We start from the raw sequence: 22,683 nt of genomic DNA on the forward strand, positions 1-22,683 counted from the left end.
GTACTCACCAGGTTGGCGAGCCCGGGCTTCTGATTTCACAGATATCTACCCCAGGTTGACTGATGACTTCCACAAACTATAATTGAAACTAATCGTCCATGTGCTATCTTTCAGGGGTTTATTTCCGTTGTCACTGGCCCAAGACTTTTGGAGTTGTGAAACCATATGCTCATCCCTCGAAGCGGCACCAAGAGTTACCCCTCCCCGGCTCTGTGCCATGCTGTAATTTATGAAAGCCCTTGTCTTCCCGTCTTGGGATTGATGCTCAGCGTTGAATGGTAAAGCCCATAACTGAACCCCCTGCGACTTGGCGACCCTTCTCATCTCAGAGCGGCCTCCAACCATTTTCGTCTTCAACGTTTAACCCAACATCCTTGAGTTCTCACATTCATCATTTCCCTCAAGTCATTAACATTTGCTACTATTATATCAGAAATAGTTCTCTTTTGTTCTCTGTTGTTCATTTTTGTTTCCTGACTCCTGTGCAAATTCCAAATTTTCAGATCTCAGAATTAGTGGAGCTGTTGATCGCGATCCAGTTCCCAACTGACGTCACTCCTCGAGTCTAGGCCCAAGGGACCAGGGCTACCTGACTCGCAGGACACCGATCTGCTCACTTGAGCTCAATATCATTCGGAATCTGCATTTTTTGACTTCGTATCTAGAAAAAAAGCCCATTTGGGGTTAGAGAGATACCCTATACCCATCACCATGCTTGGGCGCAGCATTGGTCGTGGGAGGAGCGCAAGCCTTCGCCCTGGAGGAACGGCGACGGCTAGGATGGGCCTCAAATTCGACTATGAATCACTAGCTCAGCAACGGATACAGCGTCTATGTACTCGATCGCTGATAGCAAGCCGAGATTCACAACTCGTTCAGCAGAAAAGACCCTTGAGGGTTCCCTCAAGACCTCTTCCAGTTAGCCATCATCATGGTCTTCACCTCGTCCTCTCCCGCTACATATCCTCCGACCCTCTGCCCCGCAAGGGCTCACGAGCCCTCCGGATCGCCTACCGCTTGGCTGCCCTCCTCGGTAGTGCCGTCGTTGTCCTTGGCATCGGCATCGTAGGCTTCTTCATCTACGACGCCTCGACCTACGCAACCGAGCACGCTAACCAGCGCGAGGTCGACGTCGCGGCCCTCGCTCTAAACCCGCGCCACGGCGGACCTAAGAACTTGCCTATCCTTGAGGTCTGCCTCGACGACAACGACAGCGAGTCCATGCGGCGACAAAAAGAGAAGCCGCGGCTCGTGATCTTGGGCGGGGGCTGGGGGGCTGTCTCGCTGCTCAAGGAGCTGGAACCCGAGAATTACCATGTCACGGTCATCTCGCCGAAGAACTATTTCCTGTTTACGCCGATGCTACCGTCTGCGACCGTCGGCACGCTCGGCTTGCGCGCGTTAGTGGAGCCCATTCGGCGGATTATTCATGCGGTCGGGGGGCACTATGTGCGGGCGCAGGCTGAGAACGTGGATTTCCAGTCGCGGTTGGTTGAGGTGTCGCAAACGGATTGTAATGGGAACGAGCAGAGGTTTTATGTGCCGTATGATAAGTTGGTGATTGCGGTTGGGTCAGTGACGAATCCGCATGGAGTGAAGGGGCTGGAGCATTGCCACTTCTTGAAGGATATCAACGATGCGAGGGAGATCCGTAACAAGGTCATTCAAAACCTGGAGCTGGCCTGCCTGCCAACGACTAGCGACGATGAGCGGCGCAGGCTGCTGTCGTTCGTTGTCTGTGGTGGTGGTCCGACAGGCGTCGAGTTCGCCGCCGAGCTGTTCGACATGCTCAACGAGGACCTGATTCAACTCTTTCCCAAGCTCCTACGCAATGAAATCTCGGTACACCTTATCCAGAGCCGTGACCACATCCTCAACACATACGATGAGACCCTCTCCAAATACGCCGAAGACCGCTTCGCCCGCGATCAAGTCGACGTGCTAGTCAACTCTCGCGTGCGGGAAGTTCACCCAGACTCCATCATCTTCACCCAAAAGCAGGACGACGGTACCATCGTCACAAAACAACTCCCCATGGGCTTCTGCCTCTGGTCGACAGGCGTCTCCCAAACCCCCTTCTGCAAGCGCCTAGCCGCCAAACTCGGCTCCGCACAAACCAACCGCCACGCCCTCGAAACGGACACTCACCTCCGGCTGAACGGCACGCCCCTCGGCGAAGTCTATGCCATCGGCGACTGCGCTACAGTTCAAAACAACGTAGCCGACCACATCGTGAGCTTCGTCAAGCGTAGCCTAACATGGAAGCACGGTGCCTCGGCCGTGGACACCGACCCCTCAAAACTGCACCTCCGCTTCAACGACTGGCGTGCCATCGCTGAGCAAGTGCGCAAACGGTTTCCCCAGGCTACAGATCACCTCAAGCGACTGGACAAGCTGTTTGCCGAGTACGACAGGGACAAGTCAGGGACGCTAGATTTTGCCGAGCTGAGGGAGCTGTTGGTGCAGATTGATAGTAAGTTGACGAGTTTGCCGGCGACTGCGCAGCGTGCACATCAGCAGGGACAGTACCTGGCGAAGAAGTTTAATGCTCTGGCGAGGGCGGTGAATTCGGGGCGGTTGATCAGGGAGCTCGCCAAGGCGGAGGAGACGCCGGATGTGGATGCCGCAGTGTATAAAGCGTTTGATTATAAGCATTTGGGGAGCCTGGCGTATATTGGGAATTCGGCAATTTTGGACCTAGGACATGGGCGGGGGTTTGCAGGAGGGTTGTGGGCGATGTATGCGTGGAGGAGTATCTATTTTGCGCAGAGCGTCAGCTTTAGGACGAGAGTGTTGATGGCGATGGACTGGGCGAAGAGGGGGTTGTTTGGGAGAGGTGAGTCCTAATCCCTTGGTCAGGGTTCGTTAATTGTTACTGACGGAAATTGCAGATTTGATGAGCTATTAAAGTGCTGTCAACTGGCTGATACAGGTGGAATGTTGGGCTTATCTGGGAAAGATGGGAGCTAGGGAAGTATAAAGGGGCACCGACTAGCTTGAAGCCCCTGAAGACAAAAGCTGAGGTCTAGTTCTGGATACCACATCCTTTTGGATCGTAGAATGGGCGGTTATACTTTGTCTTTGAGAGGGTGGCTGGTTCTGTCAAGACTTTTTGGAAATATGTATTTCCTTCGAGTATTGTATTCGATCAAAGTCACCCGAAGCATCAGAAGAGTTTTGCTTCTCATTAAATGCAGAGCTGTATATTCGCTGAACGCCAGTAACCCATTAAATCCTGAAGTCCTTAAATGTCCACTTCTCTGTAAGCTTCGTCTTGGCCTGCTTCCTGAACGGAATCTTCCTGCGCGCCTCTAGCTTGCCGCGCACAATCATGCTGCGGTAGCGATCCTTGAGCAGGTTGCCCTCGGGTTTAAGTCTCCGCAGAGAATCCTCCAGCTCGTCGGGCAACACCAGCTCCAGGTCCTTTTCAGGCAATTTGAACTTGCCCAACTGCTTGCGCCGCAGCACCGTGTCGTCGCCCTCCTCGCTGTCGTCTGACATCTCGATCTTCTGCAGCGCCAGCTGCCGCTCCCGCTCCTCCACCTCGGCCGCGATCTTCTTGGCCTGCTCCAGCTGTTGCTGCTTGCGCTTCATTGCTTCTTCATGCTTCCTCTTCCGCTCTTCTTCCTTCCTTCGCTTGATACGGTTCCTTTCTGCCTTGGTCTTGCGCCGCGGTTTCTTGGCCTTGATGTTGAGACCCTCGCCATCGCTCTCAAATCCTTCCCAAGCAGAGTCATCCTCCCATTCGGACATCTCTGCCCGTGCCTCTGCCGCCTCAGCTTCAGCCGCTGACCGGGCAGCGGCCTCCATCTTCTGACGTTCGAGTTCGAGTTCCTGCAAGCGCTTGCGCTCGGCCTCAATAGCCTTTTCACTCTCCTCCATGAGCCGTTGTTGGTAGTCGGTGAAAGCTGGATTGTAGCTGTAGCCACCTGTGGGTTTTGGGACCGCTGGGACTGACTTTCCATTCGCGGCCAAAGAAATCGGTTTCTGCTCGAGAGTTTTGGGCTTCTTCAACGGGTCAGGCTTTGGCAAGACAGGCCGTACTGGGTCCTGCTTCTTCGGCTCGATCGGGTCTTGCGCCCAGGGGTCATATGTGGCGTCGACAATATCGACGGTTGTCTCATGTTCGCCATCGGCGACCTTCTTTATCCTGATGAGCTCCTTATGGGTGATGTAGTTGGTTCTTTGCCGCTTGACGGGCAGGATGCCGTCGGAGACCTTGGAAGCCGGTTCATCACCGGCACGTTTGCGGACAGACACAGCAGGAAGAGCAGATCTTTGCGCAATAATCTCGTCGGCCTTCAGGCCCTTCTTGATGTGCTTCGAGAAGCGCTTCTCGAGCGATGCATCTCCCTCCACATCAATGGTGAAGAGCTCCTCGGATGGCTTCTCAGCAATGACACCACTAAAACGAAGTCAGCATACAGTCCAATGTGACATAGACTACACAAAATGATAGCACATACCCCTTGATGATTTGCTCATTCAGCTCCTCGAGGCCCTGCTCGACCTCGGTCAAGTCGATGTTCTTGCGCCATGCCTTTTTGCCTTTCCTTGACGGCTGGCTGTGCTGCTTGGGCGCTTCTGTGTTGTCGCCCGTCAGGGGCTTTAGGACGGCCATTTTGCTGTATTATTATGTCAAATTCAAGCTGACCTCAAACTTCTTGACGCTCAATCAATCGGCCGTCTTGTTACCCTTTCTGCTCCTCCAAGGCAACTCGACGGCTTGCAGTGGGCTGTGGGGTCTCAAAATTTCAGTGATCCATGGATCTCCTATCGCGATAAGATAAACTTGGTGGGTCTCTTGGTCCGAAGGTGCCCGCGTAGCCTGCACTGTCCCCACACTGTACGCATGACGCCCCATTACCGGCCCCTTTTGGACGCATGCATCGCCAGTGGCCAGTGGCCAACATTCAGGGGATCCCACTACCAACCAAGTGCCAGACTCGGAGACCCGACCGACATCGACAGACTCTCCGACACAGAGACCATTTTCTGACTTGTGAATCCCCGGGTTTGCCAGCGACGCGTCGAAGAAGATACTTGGCCTCAAGAACCGCTTCTTATAATACAGAGCGACGACGATAGTTCATCGCTTTCCACGCTACGGATAACGTCAGCGGTGCCGTTACCGACACGCAACCGTAGCCCGCTGTCTCCGCTGCCCACATCACTCGTGTTACCGTTAATCATTCCGATCGCGTCCATTGCATCCAGCCTATCCATCTTCCTTCCCACAGATCGCCATGGCGCAGCCAACAACCGGCGGGACGTACAACACCAACCCGCTCAAGAAGTTTAAGTATGGCTTGGTTTATCCAGCCCCGCACTACAAGGACCCCATACTAACGACAATGTAGGCTGGTCTTCTTGGGCGAGCAGAGCGGTATGCGCCATTGCATCCGTCAAGACGATATTGGGGCCAGCACTAACACGATTGCGCCGAACAGTTGGCAAGACCTCGCTCATCACACGCTTCATGTATGACTCGTTCGACAATATGTACCAGGCCACCATCGGCATTGACTTCCTGTCCAAGGCAAGCAGCACCAGGATGCCATAATCCTGAGGGCACAGGCGGACTGACATTGAAACAGACCATGTACCTGGAGGACCGGACGGTGCGGTTACAGCTCTGGGATACGGCCGGGCAGGAAAGGTTTAGGAGCTTGATTCCTTCCTACATTCGGGACTCGAGCGTGGCGGTGGTGGTCTACGACATTTCAAGTGCGTCTCAATACCTACCCCTAAGCCAAATCCCCTACTAACGCCATGAAGACGCAAAGAGCTTCGAAAATACGAGAAAATGGATCGACGACGTGCGCGCGGAGCGGGGCAACGACGTGATCATCGTGCTGGTCGGCAACAAGACCGATTTGGCGGACAAGCGCGAGGTGACCACGCAGCAGGGCGAGGAGGAGGCGCGCCGCCAGGACCTCATGTTCATCGAGACAAGCGCCAAGCTGGGTCACAACGTCAAGACGCTCTTTAAGAGGATAGCCCAGGCGCTACCCGGCATGGAGGGCACCGATGCCGCCGCCCAGGCTTCGAGCCAGATGATCGACGTCAAGACCCCGGCTACTCCGGCGCCTCAGGAGGGCTGCGCTTGCTGAGCGGGTCTAAGTATGACGAGATGATCATGATGAATGATGAATTAGGGATAGGTGGCGGAGCACATAGCAATGGCATGGACATGGAAATAGCCTACAAGCTACGTACTTAGCTGACACAGGCCGGGGCGAGTTGGTTGAGATGAAAAATGATACCCAAATCCGCCAAGGCTGTGCTTCTGAGAAGGGGATAGAGCGAGCGGAGGATATGGAGGCTTATATTGAGCATCAGCGTTACATGAACAATCTAATAATATGTAGTCATGACCGCTTGCTCTAGCTCCTTTGCAACATCTGTGTAACTCAGGTTGTAAACCCGAAAACTGTCTGCATATCGATCCACGCAATCGGTTCAGGGATCAACCAGTAGCGTCGAAAATGCCAGTCTAATTGATTAACCAACCCATAATTTTCCCGTCCATACATGTTGAGTGTCTGCCAGGAGCATCTGGATATAGGTACCTAGCTAATAAACATAGCCCATGATCTCTAGACGACTTCCCCACCCATTAACGCCGATTCGCCGATTTCTTCAACGGAACCTATTGACGACCCCAAGGGCATAATGCCTCATGGCCATGCCATGAGCCCACTACCATTGTTCTCAAAGCCCCTCAAAGTGCAAAAGCATCCCTGACACGGATGCCGTAGTTTGAAGGACGAGGGCATCGAATCGATTTTTTGCTCGTCGCCCTTGGTCATGATGTCGAGGGTCCTTAAACTGATACTGTCCCGTAAATCTCAATCTTGAGAATGAAGAGCCAGCAATTGCGATTCGGGGTCCACTAAGACTTGTCTGCCACCAACCCTTCGCCCACCGCTCAATCGGTATCCATATCGTCATCATCGCGGTCGCTGTCATCGTGATCGTCGTCGTCCATTTCTTCATCGACATTTTTGCCGCCAAACGACTCGGTAATCTCCTCGACACCACCGTCGGTGCGTACGCGCACGCGGCGCACCTCGCCGCCGAATGCCTTGCTCTTTTTCTTGCTTGCCAACTTGGCCAGCTCTTCGCGCTCGAGCTCCTCGACGTCGACGCCACGCTCTGCGGCCAGCTCGGCCAGACGGCGTTTCTCGGAGCCGCGCAGGCGCGGCAGCAAGTGCTCGTTCTCGGCGACCAGCTTGCGGGCGGCGGCGACCTCGCGCGCGCGCTTGCCCGCCATGCGCTTCTTGTAGAAGACGCGCTCGCGCCGGGCGCGAATCTCGGAGATGCGCTCCATCGCCTTGAGCGTCTTTTGCCAGAGCTCGCGGTTGTAGCGCACGGGGACATTGCGGCGTGCGGCGAATTGCAGAGTGCTGTCAACCACCATTTCCTTGCCGGCGTTTTTGCGGTAGGCCTTAGTCCACTTGAGCTTGCGTGGATTGCGCTTCATCTTAAAGTTCTTGTGGCACTTAGACCGGCAGAAGCGGAAGGCTTTGCCTGGAGAAGGAGGATTCATGTTAGTGATGGTCATTGATGTTTCTTGTAATGGATTCTCACCATCGTTCCGCATAAAGGTAATGCCCTTGCTAGGCCACGCGGGCCTGCCGCAGAAGAAACAGTTCTCAATACGCATCTTGTCGCTCCGAACCGGCCGGTCTGGTCGAGGGTCACCGAGAGCGTCTTGACGATTGGGACAGCCTCACCTGGGGTTGCTGATCGTCGAGACTGGCCGAAAAAAATTGACCGCCTTTGCGATCTGGGTTAGATGGGAGGGGGCGGGTCCAATATTATCGATAAGGATTATGAGCGCTTTCAGGGTTAGGGTTGTGTTTCCCCTGCATTTGTCAACATCGCGATGATCCGTCCAGGGGCAACACCTCAGTTTGCAATCAAAATGTTAAGTACATCATTCTATTGGCTGCCTTAGATGTTCCTTTGACAACTCTTCATCTGTGAGCACCTGTATTTTGCAAAGATAACAGATGTGAGCTGACATATCAATTGTTCCCGGCTGCAACCCACGGGTGGCCTCGTCCCAGTCACTCTCCTCCTGTGGGCCCTCTTCTTCAGTAACATTCTAACTTTCCTTGCCAACCTCTCCTAATTGTGAATCATTGGAACTTATTTTATACACTTTTGTTGGTACCACGATCCGTCAAATGTATTATACTGATTAGGTACCTATTCGTCACCTGTTAAAAGTCCACCATGCTTCGGATGCTGAGTTCTCATCAGTTGGCTAAATAAACGTGGTCTCTATGGATTCCACACCTTCACCGAGACTTGCAGAGCGTTAAGACATGTAACTTTTGTAGCAACAGCTGAATCATGCAGTTCCAAGGACCGCCACACAAACGCATGAGGCCCGACGCGAAAGTTCTCGTTGACTGCGAAACTTTATGAGGATAGCTGAACGAACCCAGTCTGATTATTTCATACTCAGGACTTCGCTTCCGATGGGTTCTAAAGCTTTGTTCATCAGGGAGTATCAAAATACCTTGTCCGCAACTACGATCCGAAACCGAGTTTCCAGATCCGGCGGGATGTAGGGTGATCCCTCCGTTATGTGCCTTATCTCACCAGTATGGGACCCATCGTCTTGAGTGTAAGGCTCGAGAACCTGAAAATTAGCCACTAAAGGTTGTGATACACAAAGGTTTTGGATCTGAGATAATGAGCTGAACGTAGATTCAGGTCGGCCCGGCATATCTAATGCTGCAATCTCTTTAGATGGGTGGAACACCGGTCTTCCCATCAGTATAGCTGATAAAAAGTTTGTCAGGTATCAGGTCGAGCAATAGTATTAAAAGGGGACGAGTTGGCAATTCATGAGGACTCATAGGCTTCGTTACGGACTTCTTCAAGTTGCTTCTTTTGTCTTATGAACCGCACGCTTCCGATCAGCTTGAACCTCAGCCTCCAAAATGGTCCTTCAACTCATCAAAAGCAACCTCAGCGCCTCCACGAGCTAGGCGCCCAGCTAATCAAGAACGGCGTCATCATCGTCCGCTGCCCCAAGCTTGACCTGGCCACTCCCCAGGGTATTACCAGCCTTAACCTGCACATCAGTCTGCGTCCTCTTCAGGCAGAAGACGCCATCGCTTTCAACACCCGCACCAAAGCTGGGGTCTGAGGTGCTGAGAAGCGTGTCCCTTAGCAGGGCAATCCGGGTGCGCGGTCAGATCCACTGATCACCAACGTGGATCTCGGCGACAGCTATCAGATCAAGATCGACGGCGAGACGACGCATTTTTAAGAAGCGGTCCAGACGCCTGGCAACGGCGTTTCGTATGCTACGGACGGGAAGGTCACTCCACTGTTTGGGGATACCGTTGCTGTGGAAGCGTTTGCGACTGGGCTTACGCTGCACTTCCTGTGAGGTAAGTAACCTTGCGGTGGCTCCGGATCATGGTAGTCATTCCCAGGGTTTTAAAACATGCTAATTGTTTCTAGGCAGAAGGCCTAAAAATTGAAGGAGCTTCCAACCGTGACTGGTGATTATTGGACACGTTAGATCAAGAGGACTTCGTATCAACAGTACGCCGAATTAAAACAGAAAATACAGGGAGTAATCTCAACCGATTTGGCTTGAAGTAAATGGTAGTATCTCTTTTGTTGTCGTGTATTGAATGTTGTGGTATTGAGATAGTATCATGGACTTCCACGCTGCCACGAAGTCGCCAGCTATGAATGCCAGGCTCTTAACAAGTATCTCAGTGTCTCACCCTTTCAGAATCCATAAACTTGCTTCCATCACACTTTTTGTACCTCAATGACAATTCGCTCACGCGTTTTCATGCTGGAAACAATCAGATCAAATTCTTTGTAAGCGCTGAGACATAAATAAGCATTTTGGTCCCTGACTGGGTTAGGTATCCGAAGGCCGTTCTGCCAAATCGTTATCTGAGCCGACCCCGCATATCGTGCTACACCGAACAATAGCTGAACTGACCGCTTCAGCAACGATTCTCAAAGATTCAGAGCTCTCAATTACCGAGCAAAGACATTAGGGATGCAACAATTGGTGAGGCAATGGAGCGATGTGCCCTCCAAGAAGGTCGGGCGGAGCAAAAATTACGGCTTGCAGTCGATCGCTGAAGAGTTGCTGCATCCCAATTACAGCGGCAATGCCACAGAGGTTCTACGGGTCGACGGGAGCTAGGTAAGGCATCCGGTCAGTATTCGTGCTGGTAACGGCACTCAATGAGAGTTTCGTAGCCTGAGTTCAGGATTTTCAGGCTGTCTTCACCTCTGCCTGCACGGCGTGAGAGTATAGGATGATTTCTTGTGATCATATCGTAGCAGATACAACCATCTCGCCTATACGCATGAAGCGCTTATTCTAGTCACCCACGCGATGGCGAAATTTATTCAAGCCCCAGCCTCGCCGTCCAACTAAGTTCATGATCCGTTTACTCTCCTGCTTTGCATAAAAGATCCCAGAAACATCTGCAGTATGCATATCAAGGGAGCTGACATGAGATCAGTTCGTGACAATGGACCAGGTATTATTAGAAAATAGAAATTCTTCGGAAATTGTGGCTGACTGCTCTGGAAACCATCGGATACCTGCTTTCACCGCCATCGGACCGTACTCAATCATGCTCTCGGAAGAGGACCTGGCGGTCCTGGGAGCACATCAGTTACACCGCGGACCTAGACGTCAAGCCTTTGTGTTGATTGTGTGAGATGGTGGCTGAATGAACGCGGGCCAGGAGATCGAGTCTGGAAGATATAAAGGGGCATCGTGTCCTGGATGATCCGTCAACAATCAGTTCAGTATCACACTAACTCATTCATCTCAGCAGACATATCAAACTTATCATCCCATCTTCGAAGCTTCACCAAGTGATCGAAATGGTTCTTCAAATTGTCAAGGTCAACCCCACTGCCACCAAGCTGGCGACTCCCGTCCAAAAGGACGCCATTGCCATCATCCGGGTGCCCAAGCTGGACACGTCGACTGCGAATGTCTCCACCTTAAATTTCGTCGGCAGGGATGACGACATCCTCCTGCACATCAGCTTTCGGCCCAACCGGGGTCCGAGAACGCAATAGTGTTCAACAGCAAGACCAAGAATGGCCAGTGGCAGAAGGAGGAGCGGATCACGTTCGCGGGCCGCTTCACCCGTCGCGATCCGCGTATCGAGGTCGAGGATCTGGGCAATGGTTACCAGATCAAGATTGACGGTGCAACGGTGCATCTCTATAACAAGCGGTTCCCCACACCTGTGACTGGGCTCTTTTACCTTGTTGAGCCTGATAACATTCCGCTGTTTGGTGACACTCTCGCTGTTGAGGTCCACCCGAACTCGAACAGTCTGGGCTTCTTTTAAAGTTAGTGAACAGTGATATACCACGCAAATGCCTACCTCTCAGTCTGACATAGTTTCTAGCGGACACCTGTTCGACGTCAACAAATTAGTGGCGTGGAGGGGGCCCAATGAATATTTCAAGTTGGGGTTGTAGCTTGGCTTTCAGTTCAGCTCGTAATTCGTCTTCTAAGAGTTCAGGTAGTGTCTCCAGGGTTCAACACCCTGTGAACTTCAATCAAGTCGTCTATATCAAATTTCTTTCCCTGAAACCTTGAATCTATTTGAAGGCGGTGGTGCGAAGTGCAGCGCTGTACGTGTAGCACCGTGTAAAGCGGACATCTATTCATGCAGTTTGTTGTGTGTTTGCCGTGATGATCTATCACTATGCATGTGACAAAATTGTTAGCTGTTGAAAATTCATGTTTACTGTAGCAGTGATTTCTGATCGAAACTCAGCTCCAAAAGCAACCGGGCGCAAATTTGAATGCTCCGGAATCGAACGAAAGCGGAAGATCCAACGGTGAATCTCGAGGAACACCGTTGGCAATCTGTGCTCCACAAACCCCACTAAAAACGCGGGGGTGGGTCTGGGGAAGTGGAGCCTTCAGCGCTAGCGGACCCACCGTGTCCTCTCGGCCGGCGCTAGCTTAAACCAAAGAAGCCTTCTCAACACTACGGAATATCAGGTTGACTATCGCGGTGTTTATCTTGAGGTTTACAGGCTTTCATCGTCAATGGATTTCCCAGATCCATCAATGAGTGGAAGCAGATGACTTCTGCTGTGCAACGAGCACTCGAGACGAATGCGACCTGCCCGCATACACCCGCTCAATTCTTCCCCGCTCATGCCTTCTAAGGTGGCGCCATTGCGGGCTAAGACCTCGAGTCAGGATGGAGGACAGAGCACCGAACCTGGCCCAAGACTGTATGAGTGAGAGTGACGTTTGAATAGCCCTTTGTTGGTCATGATTGGCGCCCGGCCGGGCAATGCAGGATAGCTACTCCGCTTGTGCAATGCTTCGGGTTACGCTTCCAGTCGGCTCTCCATGAGAATGTCTGGAGGGTCGCCGTTTAGTTTGCTTAGGGGGGTGGAAGGGAGGGGGTCTTGTGGTCGTCGAAACTACCAGACACTCTTCGCCGCTCCATGTCAGTGTCTGGCAGCTGGGAGGAGCTGGGGCGGGTAGACTATACGGTCTCTGACGTCCGCTCCTGCCCATCAATAAAAGGGGTGCTGGCCCAACTCTGTCTTCCTTTCCCCTCTTTGTGCGACACATGACTGCCCAAGCCATATTTGCCACCTATTGACCGCAGTCTTCAACATTTATCAGTTCCATTCCGTTCAACGCATCTTTTATTTACATAGAGCATTCAATACTTGTTGAGAGCCTAATTGGTGACTCTTGTTTTTGAGGCAAGTATCTCCATCTTCTTTGTTGGCTACCAGGGGCTTGCTGTCTGGCCCCTCTGGCAAGAGAACAACACAACACATCAACAACGGACGTGGACATCACCTTCTGTTTCATCGTCATCGCGTCTCTCGAATATTCACTGACCTACTTATTCTAATTGTAGGCCACAGAATAACTCAAACCCTTTTTAAATTTACAATCTAACAACCATCAACATGCCTCTCCGCGTTCCACCTCCAACCCGTGTCGAGACGCTCTGCATGGGCGCTGCCGGCATCACTGGTCTCGTGCCCTTCTACCTGATGGCTCCCGGGGCCGACGAGCGCATGTCGAAGCAGACGCACAAATGGGCGCCCCGCTGGGAGCGCAACATCTCTCATTTCAAGAGCCCCGCCGAAAAGAGCATCCAACGCGTGACGCCACCCATCGAGCGCGCCGTGCACCGGCTTGAGGAGCGCCTGCCGCTTGAGAGGGCCGCCAAGGGCAGCGAGCGAAGTATCAAGAAGGCCTTGGATATGCTTGGAGTGAAGCACTCTTGAAGGATTGGGTTAAAAGTGGATGATACTTACGATGGGCTCTATATTGTAGAGCGATGTGCAAACGAAATTCAATGAACATTGAAGTTCGGAAACGAGGTTACCTGCATAGCTGCTTGGAGGAAGCCGTTGTTATTTCGGAGAACAGAATGAGTCATGACTTGCCATTTGACCTTTCTATGGAGCTGAAGGGATCCTTTCGACCCTATGTCAGCACTAAGCGAATAAGCGCCATGTCGTAACATTAGATTTTGAGTTGCTAAGTGACTGTGTTGACATGCAAGTCTTGTTCCCTGTAATAGGTTGGTGAACAGATCGAAGTCAATGTTTTGCCACTTCTCTTCGAACTAGTAGAATGAGGTACCTACCTCAGGTGTCTATTGCTGTCTCAGATAGGTATAATGCTTAAGTTGTTGGCAAAAACCCTCCAGAGCTTATAACTTTGGATTCGGTCTCGGAATCTCAAGTCAGCTTGAACTGACAAAGCTCAACTGAGGAAAACATTCACACAAAAGCCCTAAATGACTGACACACTCCAATGATACCGGTATCGTACTTGTTTGAGTGAGGATAATGCTCAACAAAGAGTAACATGCAAAGATCTCACTATTGTCTGCTATGCTAATGGTTAGAAAATGTGTTATGAGTCAAGAAAATAAATTCATACCAAATCCAACATATTACAACATGCTAACAATGATATTCGGTGCTACATGCTGTAGGTAAGATGGTTACTTGTAATGGGCTGGTCACCCTTTGAATAGCTAGAGTTAATGCTAACATATAATTTCTAGTTGCTAGATCTCATTTGACATGGCATCTTAGACTTTCTCTGTTGTGTATCACCTATCATATCACTTTGTAAAGGTGATTGCCCTTGAGATACAATACCCCATCTCTGAGACGCTGGGAGGACATATAGCTTCCAACCAGCTGGCTTAATCCTGTAAATAGCTCCGAGACCTGGAAGTATTGCCCTTAAGCCAGCTACTCAAGAACAAGATATCTTTGTCCTTTCAACCTTCAGCAAACTCTCAAGGGTTGAACAGGCGGAGGGTTAGATCCTTGAGACCATTAACACCATGATCAATAGTTTACCTGATGTAAAAACCAAACCATGCCTGCCTAGTTTGCTCACCATATTTTAGTTCTCTAAAGAGTCTCGGTGATGACAGGAAGAGAGCTGGTTGACTTGGGGGCTCAAGAACTGTCGCTTTGGCTCTTCGGAGTCAATGGCCAATCAGAGTTGTCTCCTCTCAACAAAAGCAGAACCAAAACTTTTTTCGGGGAAAAGATTGTCCGACTAGCGCTACCAGTTGTCGACAACTGAAACGACTGCCCCAAATTGGCAGATCATAAGAGTGGAGATCCCAAGAGCACCGCCTCTCGGCGCCGGCAATTTCGATAAACGGAGAGACACAATCCGATCCGATCACTTTCCAAGACGGGACTGACGTCAAGCATGGGCCGAAACGCTGGTGGTGTTCGAGAAAACTTATCCAACAAGCCGCGAGAAAAAGGGTCGGCGCAAAGTTGACCTGTTGACCTTCCAAGTTATCTGCTTTTTGCAGCCAGCCACTATCAATCCTTGTCTTGCATCGCTGCTCGGGCCGCTCTGCGATCCCAGCTCCCGGCTGGCCAAGAGGTACCTGGCTCAGTCCAATCGGTGCCCCCGGCCGGAGGCCTGACCACCTGATGAGCTAGGAACTACTCCCAGAACGACCGGCCGCTCCACTCGGGGGGTTGGACGGCTGGCTGCTGGACCCTTTCTTCTTGGCCGAAACAATGCAAATCAAGGCCAAAACCATGCGACAGTCGGGGGAGGTTGTACGATAGGAGCAACCGTCATTCCTTTCCTTCAAACTCTCACATTCCTTTCCACAACGTTGTAAACAAACTATCCCGATCGCCATCGCATCCGAGATGGCACCGTCGTCGAGAACCTCGTGGCTCCGCCCTCCCCGCCCCAAGGTAGGTGCAACTTTTACCCGACCTCCGTCTCCGCGCTCGCGGGTTGCGCCATTGTTGTCGAGATCGCAACACCGGCGGGAGCTCGCCGACCGCCGACTTTTTGGATGGACGTCAGCAAGGCAGACTGCTAACAGATCGCGGCACAGTCCTTCTTGGGGTTCATGTCGCTTCAAACCGGCACGGAGCTGATTTCTCTCGCGTTGGTGTTCAACAAGGCGACGGGTGTCTACGGCATCCTGACGCTCTTCACCGGCTACTCGCTGTCGGCGCTGCAGGTGTCGGCCTACCTGGGCTCGCTGTTCGTGCTGGCCACGCTGTGCGTGTGCATCCCGCAGATCCGCAAGCAGAGCCCGCTGCACAACCTCGCCCTCGCCTGGGTGTATGCCATCGATACTGTCGTCAGCGCCATCTACACGACGGTTTTTGCGACAAGTTGGTACGTAAGCTTGATACATGGGAAGACTGGCGGCGCGACAGCTGATGTGGCCAATGATGATGTGACTGCGGTGGTGGATGGTTCGGTGGCCGACGGGGACCCAATGCAGCACGGTTCTAGGCAGGCGGTGCTGTCCAAGCCGGGAGGCGATGGTGTGCAAGAGACGGCGTTCAGCTTGGTGCTTGTCGTCGGCTTCACGCTGATCCGGGTCTATTTTGCGCTCGTGATCATGGCGTACGCGCGCATGGTGTTGCTGCGGTACGTCGACGAGCGGATGAACCCCGATCCCACCGATGAGGAAGATGCAGGGGAGGGTGTCTCGGTGTCGGAGACGTCGCCTAACCCGTTTGCCCTGGGCGCTCCCCTTGGCGAGGGCTGGAAGGGTAAGCTGGGTCGCGCGATGGTGTCGATCGGGAAGAGGTACTGGCTGGGTGGCAAGAAAGAAGACGAGGAGTGGGCGAAGCAGGTCCATTCCAGGTTCAGGTTCAGGAGCACACGGGAGTAATGGACGGATGGATAGAAGTCATCAAGCCGTGCTCACGCAGTGCGGGGGACGCCATTCGAGCCACCGTCACAGAAGGCTGCTGCATTCAGACTTCAGGGATCACGGTTGCCTGAGCTCATTCGACGATACCTTTTTGCATTTCTCTTTGCGAAGATTTCAAAACTGCATGGCCAGCGGCGTTTTGCATGCATCATATGTAGACTCGTTACAGCCATGATGCTATGGGATGATGAGATACACATATCTAATCTAGGGGTTTTGGGGGGTTGGGGTTCGTCTGGGGTTTGAGGTTCAAGATCTGAGATTTGCGGTTTGACAAGAGTCAGGTAGACCATTGGATTGGACTGGTACCGAATCATGCTTACCAGCATCTTAATTAAAGTTACGGAATTAATGATGATCAAGCGTCTCACCAAACAGCAAACTGAAGACTCTCAAATAGTGCAAGACTTGACGTTAAAAGCTCATCCCGTGCGGCGTGGAGGATGGCCACCTGCTTGGCCTGTGCTTGCATAATCCTCGCCGCCACACTCCCGCAGTTGCGCGGCGTGGGTTGCAAGAGTGACACATGAAACCTGACTCTTCATGAGGTTTGCAGCGTGACTTCACACGACATTATTGCTGGACAGATGCCGAACGGAGCTCGGGGCAAGACAACCACAAAGTCCCAGGGGCCGCGGCTTGAGGGATCCAGCGGGTGGCAAGAAGCAGCAGAAGACACAAGCTGAGATCGTCCGCAGCCCGGAAATACAACTTTGTCTCCGTCCTCTGGAGGTGCGTGCTTGGGCAAGTGGATGTTGTGGATGCACTACGACTCTGGCACTAGGGATACATTCCCCCGAGGCCCGAGATGGCCAGAAAGGCTTTCATGCTGCATGCCGCCCTTGACGGAGCGGTTGGCGGGCGCAGGAGGGCCGCAGCAAAGCAGATGAACGGCTGTTGAGACTGCAACGGGACGTGCAAGCGACGACAACGGGACGAGATTCGACGAGGGCATCTCTTAGGGGTCGCTCGTGCTGGGCTCGACGGGGTATGTATGACAAAGCAAGGTCAAATCCCTTGCGTGTCATTCGCTGGATGATCTGGGGATTCTGGGCCAAACCCGGGATATGGGGCGCTAGGGCGATCACGCAATCGGTCGCCTCGACAGCCGCTTACCGCCAGGGAGAAATTTGGGACGCACTGCGGGGCCGATATAGGCATTTTGCTGGGAGCTGTAGCAGCGTGGCTTCCGATTCTGGGACTTACATAAAGAGCAGCGCGCGGGATGGGCCGCAGAGGGGCCCAGCACGGGAGAAAAGAGAGAAAAAAAAGTTGACGGCATCTCTGCGATGCTGCTTTCTCCTCTGTCAACAAACTTCGTCCATTTCTGATCCGTGTAGGGTTTAGAGATGGCAGTCCCTCAGGCCAAGCTCAGAACGCCTGAAGAGGCCGGTACGTAGCGCTTACACCCCGCTCTCCGTCGCTGGCGTGCTTGGGAATTTGCCCCGCAGTGCGAGCGCAGTTGCTGCTGCCGTCGCCATCGCCTTGCTCCCTGAACTCAGGCTGGAAATTGGAGAATTGACGTGAAAATTTTGAGATTTGAGTTTGATGGCGATGGACGACGGCAGAAGTCAATCTTTTGACCAATTGGTCCTGTTGCACAGAAGCATGCGGCAATGGCAATGCATTATATTATTGCAGTGTCTCATAAGCCAACGCTGACATCACACAGTCGCCTCGATCGCTTACCTGGCCAGCGATGTCGTCGTCTCAGTGCAGCCGGCGATTGGCACCGACTCGGCCTTCTCGAAGCAGCTGAAGCAGCTCGCTCAGTCCAAGACACAGAGCCTCGTCGCGAAAACGAGTGATGCCGTGCCTGAGATCGTCCCGGTCAGGCACAACACCGACCCTCTGCTCTCGGTCTTCACTCCTATCCGCTCGGGCCGCCTGGTCTCCGTCACCACCACATCCAGCATCCTTCTCCCCTCAGTTGCCCATCTCTACCGCCTGGCCAACTTCCCCGTGGTCATCCATGTCGCCCTTGCCCCTAAGAGATTCCCCGACTACTCGGCGATCACGGCCGTGAGGAACTCGGGCTGGACATTTCTGCAGTCATGGTCGCTACAGGAGGCCCACGATATTGCCATTACTGCCCACGCCCTGGCCATCCGCTCCGGCAAGGGTGTCATCCACTTCTTTGACCCCTCTTCCAGCGAGGGTAATGCCCCGATCGAGCTCGCCAGCCTCGACGTCATCCGCACCGTCCTCAATTTGGACAATGTGCGGCGATTCCAGTCTGCTCCTGTCCCCGGGACAGGCATCTATGCTGACGATGGCCGTAAAGCTCTGGTTGCTGAGCAGGCAGAGCCTGTGATCGCTCCGGCATCTGCTGCCAGTGCGGTTGCCGCTGCCAGTGAGGTCCCTGCGACGGGCGCCTCGTCCCCCAGTGCGACCTCTTCCTCTGCCAAGTCCAGCCAGCAGAGCACCAACACCGCGACGCCCACTGCCTCGGCGGCTACGACGATCGAGGAGTCGGCTCCTGCTGTCACCTCCGAGCACATCCACAAGTATGCGACTGGCATCTGGTCGCAACTGAGCAGCCTTATCGGCCGCAACTATAACGCCTTTGAGTACAAGGGCCCTGCCTCCGCCGAGAGCGTTCTTCTGCTCTTCGGCTCTAATGTCAGCCTGTTCGCCGATGCCATCCTTCATGCTCCCTCGAGCGAAGCCTTTGCCGGTGCTGGCCTGCTCATCCCCAGGCTATACCGCCCCTGGCTGGGCGCCAAGCTACTCGAGGCCATCCCTCAGTCAGTCCGCAAGATCGCTGTCCTTGAGCAGATCTCCCGAAAGACGACCAGGTGGGGTCCCGTCCTGGTCGACGTCCTGACCTCGGTCAAGAGCACCCCTGGCGGCGTCGAGACGGTAGTTGGTCACCAGCTCGGCTACATCTCCAAGACGACCGTCGAGCAGGCTCTCCGCGGCGTCTTCCAGAACCTCAGCTCCGACAAGCCTGTCCAAAACCTAGAGGTTGGCGAGCGGGAGGCCCCCAAGGAGGCTCCCGAGTATGGCCTCGAGCAGCCGGCTCTCGAGAACGCTTACATCAAGATCCTCAACAAGCTCTTCGGCAACCGGGTATTCATTGCCAACGCACTTGGTTCTGACAATGCTGGTGTCTCTGACACTATTGCTGCCTCTCCGGAGTTCGGCTTCGGCTCTCTCCTGGCTCGCAAGGAGCGCCGCCAGAAGTTCGTCGAGCAGGCAAAGAAATTCGCTATCATTGGCCAATTCCTGACTGACGTCCCCAAGCGTGCCCTGGCCAAGTGGGCTACCAGTCTTGACGACGTCAAGAAGACCGAGCAGGCCGCCGAAGAGGTCATCTCTTCCCTTACCATTGACAACTCGACCCTGGCCAAGACTCTCCTCGAGGGCAAGGCTTTCTTTCATAAGGAGTCTCTCTGGCTCGTTGGCTCCGATGCCTGGGCCTACGACCTCGGCAACTCTGGTGTGCACCACGTTCTGGCGTCGGGCGAGAACGTCAACCTGCTTATCATCGACTCGACCCCCTACTCCGAGCGCGCCGCTGCTGATGCCAACAGGCGCAAGAAGGACATTGGGCTTTATGCCATGAACTTTGGTAACGCCTACGTTGCCTCGACCGCCGTCTATTCCTCCTATACCCAGGTCCTGCAGGCGCTTGACGAGGCCGACAAGTTCAACGGCCCGTCGGTCGTCCTCGCCTACCTCCCCTACAATGACGAGCACGACTCTCCTCTCACCGTGCTGCAGGAGACCAAGAAGGCCGTCGATCTCGGCTACTGGCCCCTGTACCGTTGGAACCCGGACAATGAGGCTAAGGGAGAGCCCAAGTTTGCTCTAGATTCGGAGCGCATCAAGAAAGAGCTCAAGGAGTTCCTGGATCGCGAGAATCGTCTCACACAGCTCATGCGCAGCCAGCCTCAGTATGGCGCTGTCTTGTCGGAGGATTACGGCACCGAGATCCGCGCACAACAGAGGAGGCGGGCGAAGGATGCCTACAACAAACTGCTTGAGGGTCTTTTTGGTGCTCCTCTGACCATTTTGTTCGCCTCCGATAATGGCAACGCTCAGAATGTGGCGAAGCGGTTGGGTAACCGTGGCCGCACGCGTGGTCTCAAGACCATCGTCATGTCGATGGAGGACTACCCTGTCGAGGACCTGCCAAGCGAAGAGAACATCGTGTTCGTTACCTCTACTGCTGGTCAGGGTGAGTTCCCCCAGAATGGCAAGCCGTTTTGGGATGCCATCAAGGACAATACCGATCTCGATCTCGCCTCGGTCAAGTACTCGGTGTTCGGTCTTGGTGATAGCCACTACTGGCCTCGTAAAGAGGACAAAGTCTACTACAACAAGCCCGCCAAGGACCTCGACAGGCTGCTGTCCAACTTGGGCGCTACCCGGCTGGCTCCCCTCGGCCTTGGTGACGACCAGGATCCTGATGGCTACCAGACTGGCTACCAAGAGTGGGAGCCCAAACTGTGGGAGGCGCTCGGCGTGGCAAGCGTCGAGGGCCTGCCGGAGGAGCCTCCGCCGAGGACCAACGAGGACATTAAGCTCGAGTCCAACTATCTGCGGGGCACCATTGCGGAGGAGCTCAAGGACGAGTCGACCGGTGCCATTTCGGCCGACAACTCCCAGCTCACCAAGTTCCACGGCACTTATATGCAGGATGACCGTGACATCCGCGATGCCCGCAAGGCCCAAGGTCTCGAGCCGGCCTATTCGTTCATGATCCGCTGCCGTCTACCGGGTGGTGTCGCAACCCCTCAGCAATGGATCCAGATGGACGATATCGCCAACACCTATGGCAACAAGACCATGAAGCTCACGACCCGTCAGACCTTCCAGTTCCACGGCGTCATCAAGCGCAACCTCAAGAAGGCTATGCAGGCCATCAATCGCGCCCTCATGACGACCTTGGCTGCTTGCGGTGATGTCAACCGTAACGTCATGTGCAGCCCGCTGCCGTCGCAGTCCAAGTACCACCGCGAGGTCTGGGCCTGCTCCAAGAAGATCAGCGACCACCTACTGCCTCAGACGTCAGCCTACCACGAGATCTGGCTGACTGACGATAACGACAAAAAGGAGCTGGTTGCTGGCAACGCCGTCCAGGACTTCGAGCCTCTCTACGGCCCGACTTACCTGCCCCGCAAGTTCAAGATCTCGATCGCCGTGCCCCCGCACAATGATGTCGACGTCTACGCGCATGATATTGGTCTGATTGCCATTAAGGGTGCCGATGGCCACCTCGAGGGTTTCAACCTGCTGGCTGGTGGTGGTATGGGTACCACTCACAACAACAAGAAGACTTACCCGCAGCTGGGTCGCATGCTTGGCTTCGTCAAGACGGCCGACGTGCACATTGCCTGCGAGAAGGTAATGCTTGTGCAGCGCGACTTCGGTGACCGCAAGAACCGCAAGCACGCTCGTCTCAAGTACACGATCGACGACATGGGCGTTGAGATGTTCAAGGCTAAAGTCGAAGAGTACTGGGGCCAGAAGTTCGAGGAGGCCCGGCCGTTCCACTTCGACAGCAACGTCGATACCTTCGGCTGGCAGAAGGACGAGACGGGCATGAACCACTTCACCTTCTTTATCGAGAACGGCCGTATCGAGGATACTCCCGACTTCCCGATGAAGACTGGTTTGCGCGAGATCGCCAAGGTTCACAAGGGCGAGTTCCGTCTCACCCCGAACCAGCATCTCATCCTTAGCAATGTCGCCGACGAAGATGTCCCTCTCATGAAGGAACTCATGGCTAAGTACAAATTGGACAACCTCAACTTCACCGGCCTGCGTCTCAGTTCATCGGCTTGCGTCGCCTTCCCGACCTGCGGTCTCGCCATGGCCGAGTCGGAGCGTTACCTGCCCGTGCTGATTACCAAACTGGAGCAGGTGATCGAGGAGGTCGGCCTGCGCCGCGATTCCATCGTCATGCGCATGACGGGCTGTCCGAACGGCTGCGCTCGTCCTTGGCTGGCGGAGGTTGCTTTCGTCGGCAAGGCGTATGGCGCATATAACATGTACCTGGGCGGCGGCTATCACGGGCAGCGACTGAACAAGCTGTACCGGTCGAGCATCAAGGAGGAGGAGATCCTGCCGATTATGAAGGGTCTGCTCAAGAGGTATGCGGCGGAGCGCGAAGAGGGCGAGCACTTTGGTGATTGGTGCATTCGGGCGGGTGTGATTAAGGCGACGAAGGAGGGGAGGGATTTCCACGATGGGGTGAGTACTTCTACCCAAATGTTGAGTGACTTGACGACAAGATGCTGACATTTTTTTGTTTGCAGGTTGCTGAGGAAGAGGGTGAGGAGTAGGTTGTACAGTTACAGGGGAGCATGCATGAACCGAGTTGGCAGGGGAGTCCAAAACACATTTGCTACAGATAACCGCGCGATTAACACCACCATATATTATCATCATCTCTCAACACCTTGATTTCTTTCAGTTTTCTAGG

The 22,683-nt window shown here is 53.8% G+C and overlaps 9 protein-coding genes across 9 annotated transcripts; 7 read left to right on the top strand and 2 right to left on the bottom strand.

Moving 5' to 3' along the window:
- Window positions 1-711: 711 nt before the first annotated feature.
- CTHT_0039370 (64 kDa mitochondrial NADH dehydrogenase-like protein) lies at window positions 712-2,908 on the top strand (the record flags this gene model as incomplete). The annotated part of the gene is made up of 3 exons (XM_006694285.1): window positions 712-835; window positions 920-2,836; window positions 2,892-2,908. 3 exons carry the CDS (start codon window positions 712-714, stop codon window positions 2,906-2,908), a joined length of 2,058 nt encoding a protein of 685 aa, XP_006694348.1.
- Window positions 2,909-3,228: 320 nt separating this feature from the next.
- Window positions 3,229-4,621, bottom strand: CTHT_0039380 (uncharacterized protein; the record flags this gene model as incomplete). Its single annotated transcript, XM_006694286.1, has 2 exons — window positions 3,229-4,405; window positions 4,467-4,621. The coding sequence occupies 2 exons, from the start codon at window positions 4,619-4,621 to the stop codon at window positions 3,229-3,231; spliced, it is 1,332 nt and encodes a 443-aa protein (XP_006694349.1).
- A 625-nt stretch (window positions 4,622-5,246) lies between these two features.
- Window positions 5,247-6,113, top strand: CTHT_0039390 (putative GTP-binding protein; the record flags this gene model as incomplete). Its single annotated transcript, XM_006694287.1, has 4 exons — window positions 5,247-5,302; window positions 5,361-5,481; window positions 5,598-5,727; window positions 5,779-6,113. The coding sequence occupies 4 exons, from the start codon at window positions 5,247-5,249 to the stop codon at window positions 6,111-6,113; spliced, it is 642 nt and encodes a 213-aa protein (XP_006694350.1).
- Window positions 6,114-6,931: 818 nt separating this feature from the next.
- CTHT_0039400 (uncharacterized protein) lies at window positions 6,932-7,669 on the bottom strand (the record flags this gene model as incomplete). Its single annotated transcript, XM_006694288.1, has 2 exons — window positions 6,932-7,533; window positions 7,594-7,669. The coding sequence occupies 2 exons, from the start codon at window positions 7,667-7,669 to the stop codon at window positions 6,932-6,934; spliced, it is 678 nt and encodes a 225-aa protein (XP_006694351.1).
- Window positions 7,670-8,917: 1,248 nt separating this feature from the next.
- Window positions 8,918-9,169, top strand: CTHT_0039410 (uncharacterized protein; the record flags this gene model as incomplete). Its single annotated transcript, XM_006694289.1, has 1 exon — window positions 8,918-9,169. The coding sequence occupies one exon, from the start codon at window positions 8,918-8,920 to the stop codon at window positions 9,167-9,169; it is 252 nt and encodes an 83-aa protein (XP_006694352.1).
- Window positions 9,170-10,893: 1,724 nt separating this feature from the next.
- Window positions 10,894-11,372, top strand: CTHT_0039420 (uncharacterized protein; the record flags this gene model as incomplete). Its single annotated transcript, XM_006694290.1, has 2 exons — window positions 10,894-10,977; window positions 11,061-11,372. 2 exons carry the CDS (start codon window positions 10,894-10,896, stop codon window positions 11,370-11,372), a joined length of 396 nt encoding a protein of 131 aa, XP_006694353.1.
- A 1,603-nt stretch (window positions 11,373-12,975) lies between these two features.
- On the top strand, window positions 12,976-13,299 carry CTHT_0039430 (uncharacterized protein; the record flags this gene model as incomplete). The annotated part of the gene is made up of 1 exon (XM_006694291.1): window positions 12,976-13,299. The coding sequence occupies one exon, from the start codon at window positions 12,976-12,978 to the stop codon at window positions 13,297-13,299; it is 324 nt and encodes a 107-aa protein (XP_006694354.1).
- A 1,920-nt stretch (window positions 13,300-15,219) lies between these two features.
- On the top strand, window positions 15,220-16,208 carry CTHT_0039440 (uncharacterized protein; the record flags this gene model as incomplete). The annotated part of the gene is made up of 2 exons (XM_006694292.1): window positions 15,220-15,267; window positions 15,414-16,208. 2 exons carry the CDS (start codon window positions 15,220-15,222, stop codon window positions 16,206-16,208), a joined length of 843 nt encoding a protein of 280 aa, XP_006694355.1.
- A 1,391-nt stretch (window positions 16,209-17,599) lies between these two features.
- Window positions 17,600-22,543, top strand: CTHT_0039450 (sulfite reductase-like protein; the record flags this gene model as incomplete). The annotated part of the gene is made up of 3 exons (XM_006694293.1): window positions 17,600-17,642; window positions 17,923-22,451; window positions 22,517-22,543. The coding sequence occupies 3 exons, from the start codon at window positions 17,600-17,602 to the stop codon at window positions 22,541-22,543; spliced, it is 4,599 nt and encodes a 1,532-aa protein (XP_006694356.1).
- Between the last annotated feature and the right edge of the window lie 140 nt (window positions 22,544-22,683).

Source organism: Thermochaetoides thermophila (assembly GCF_000221225.1).
Source record: "Thermochaetoides thermophila DSM 1495 unplaced genomic scaffold scf7180000011816, whole genome shotgun sequence".
In the NCBI taxonomy this organism is placed as follows: Eukaryota; Fungi; Ascomycota; class Sordariomycetes; order Sordariales; family Chaetomiaceae; genus Thermochaetoides; species Thermochaetoides thermophila.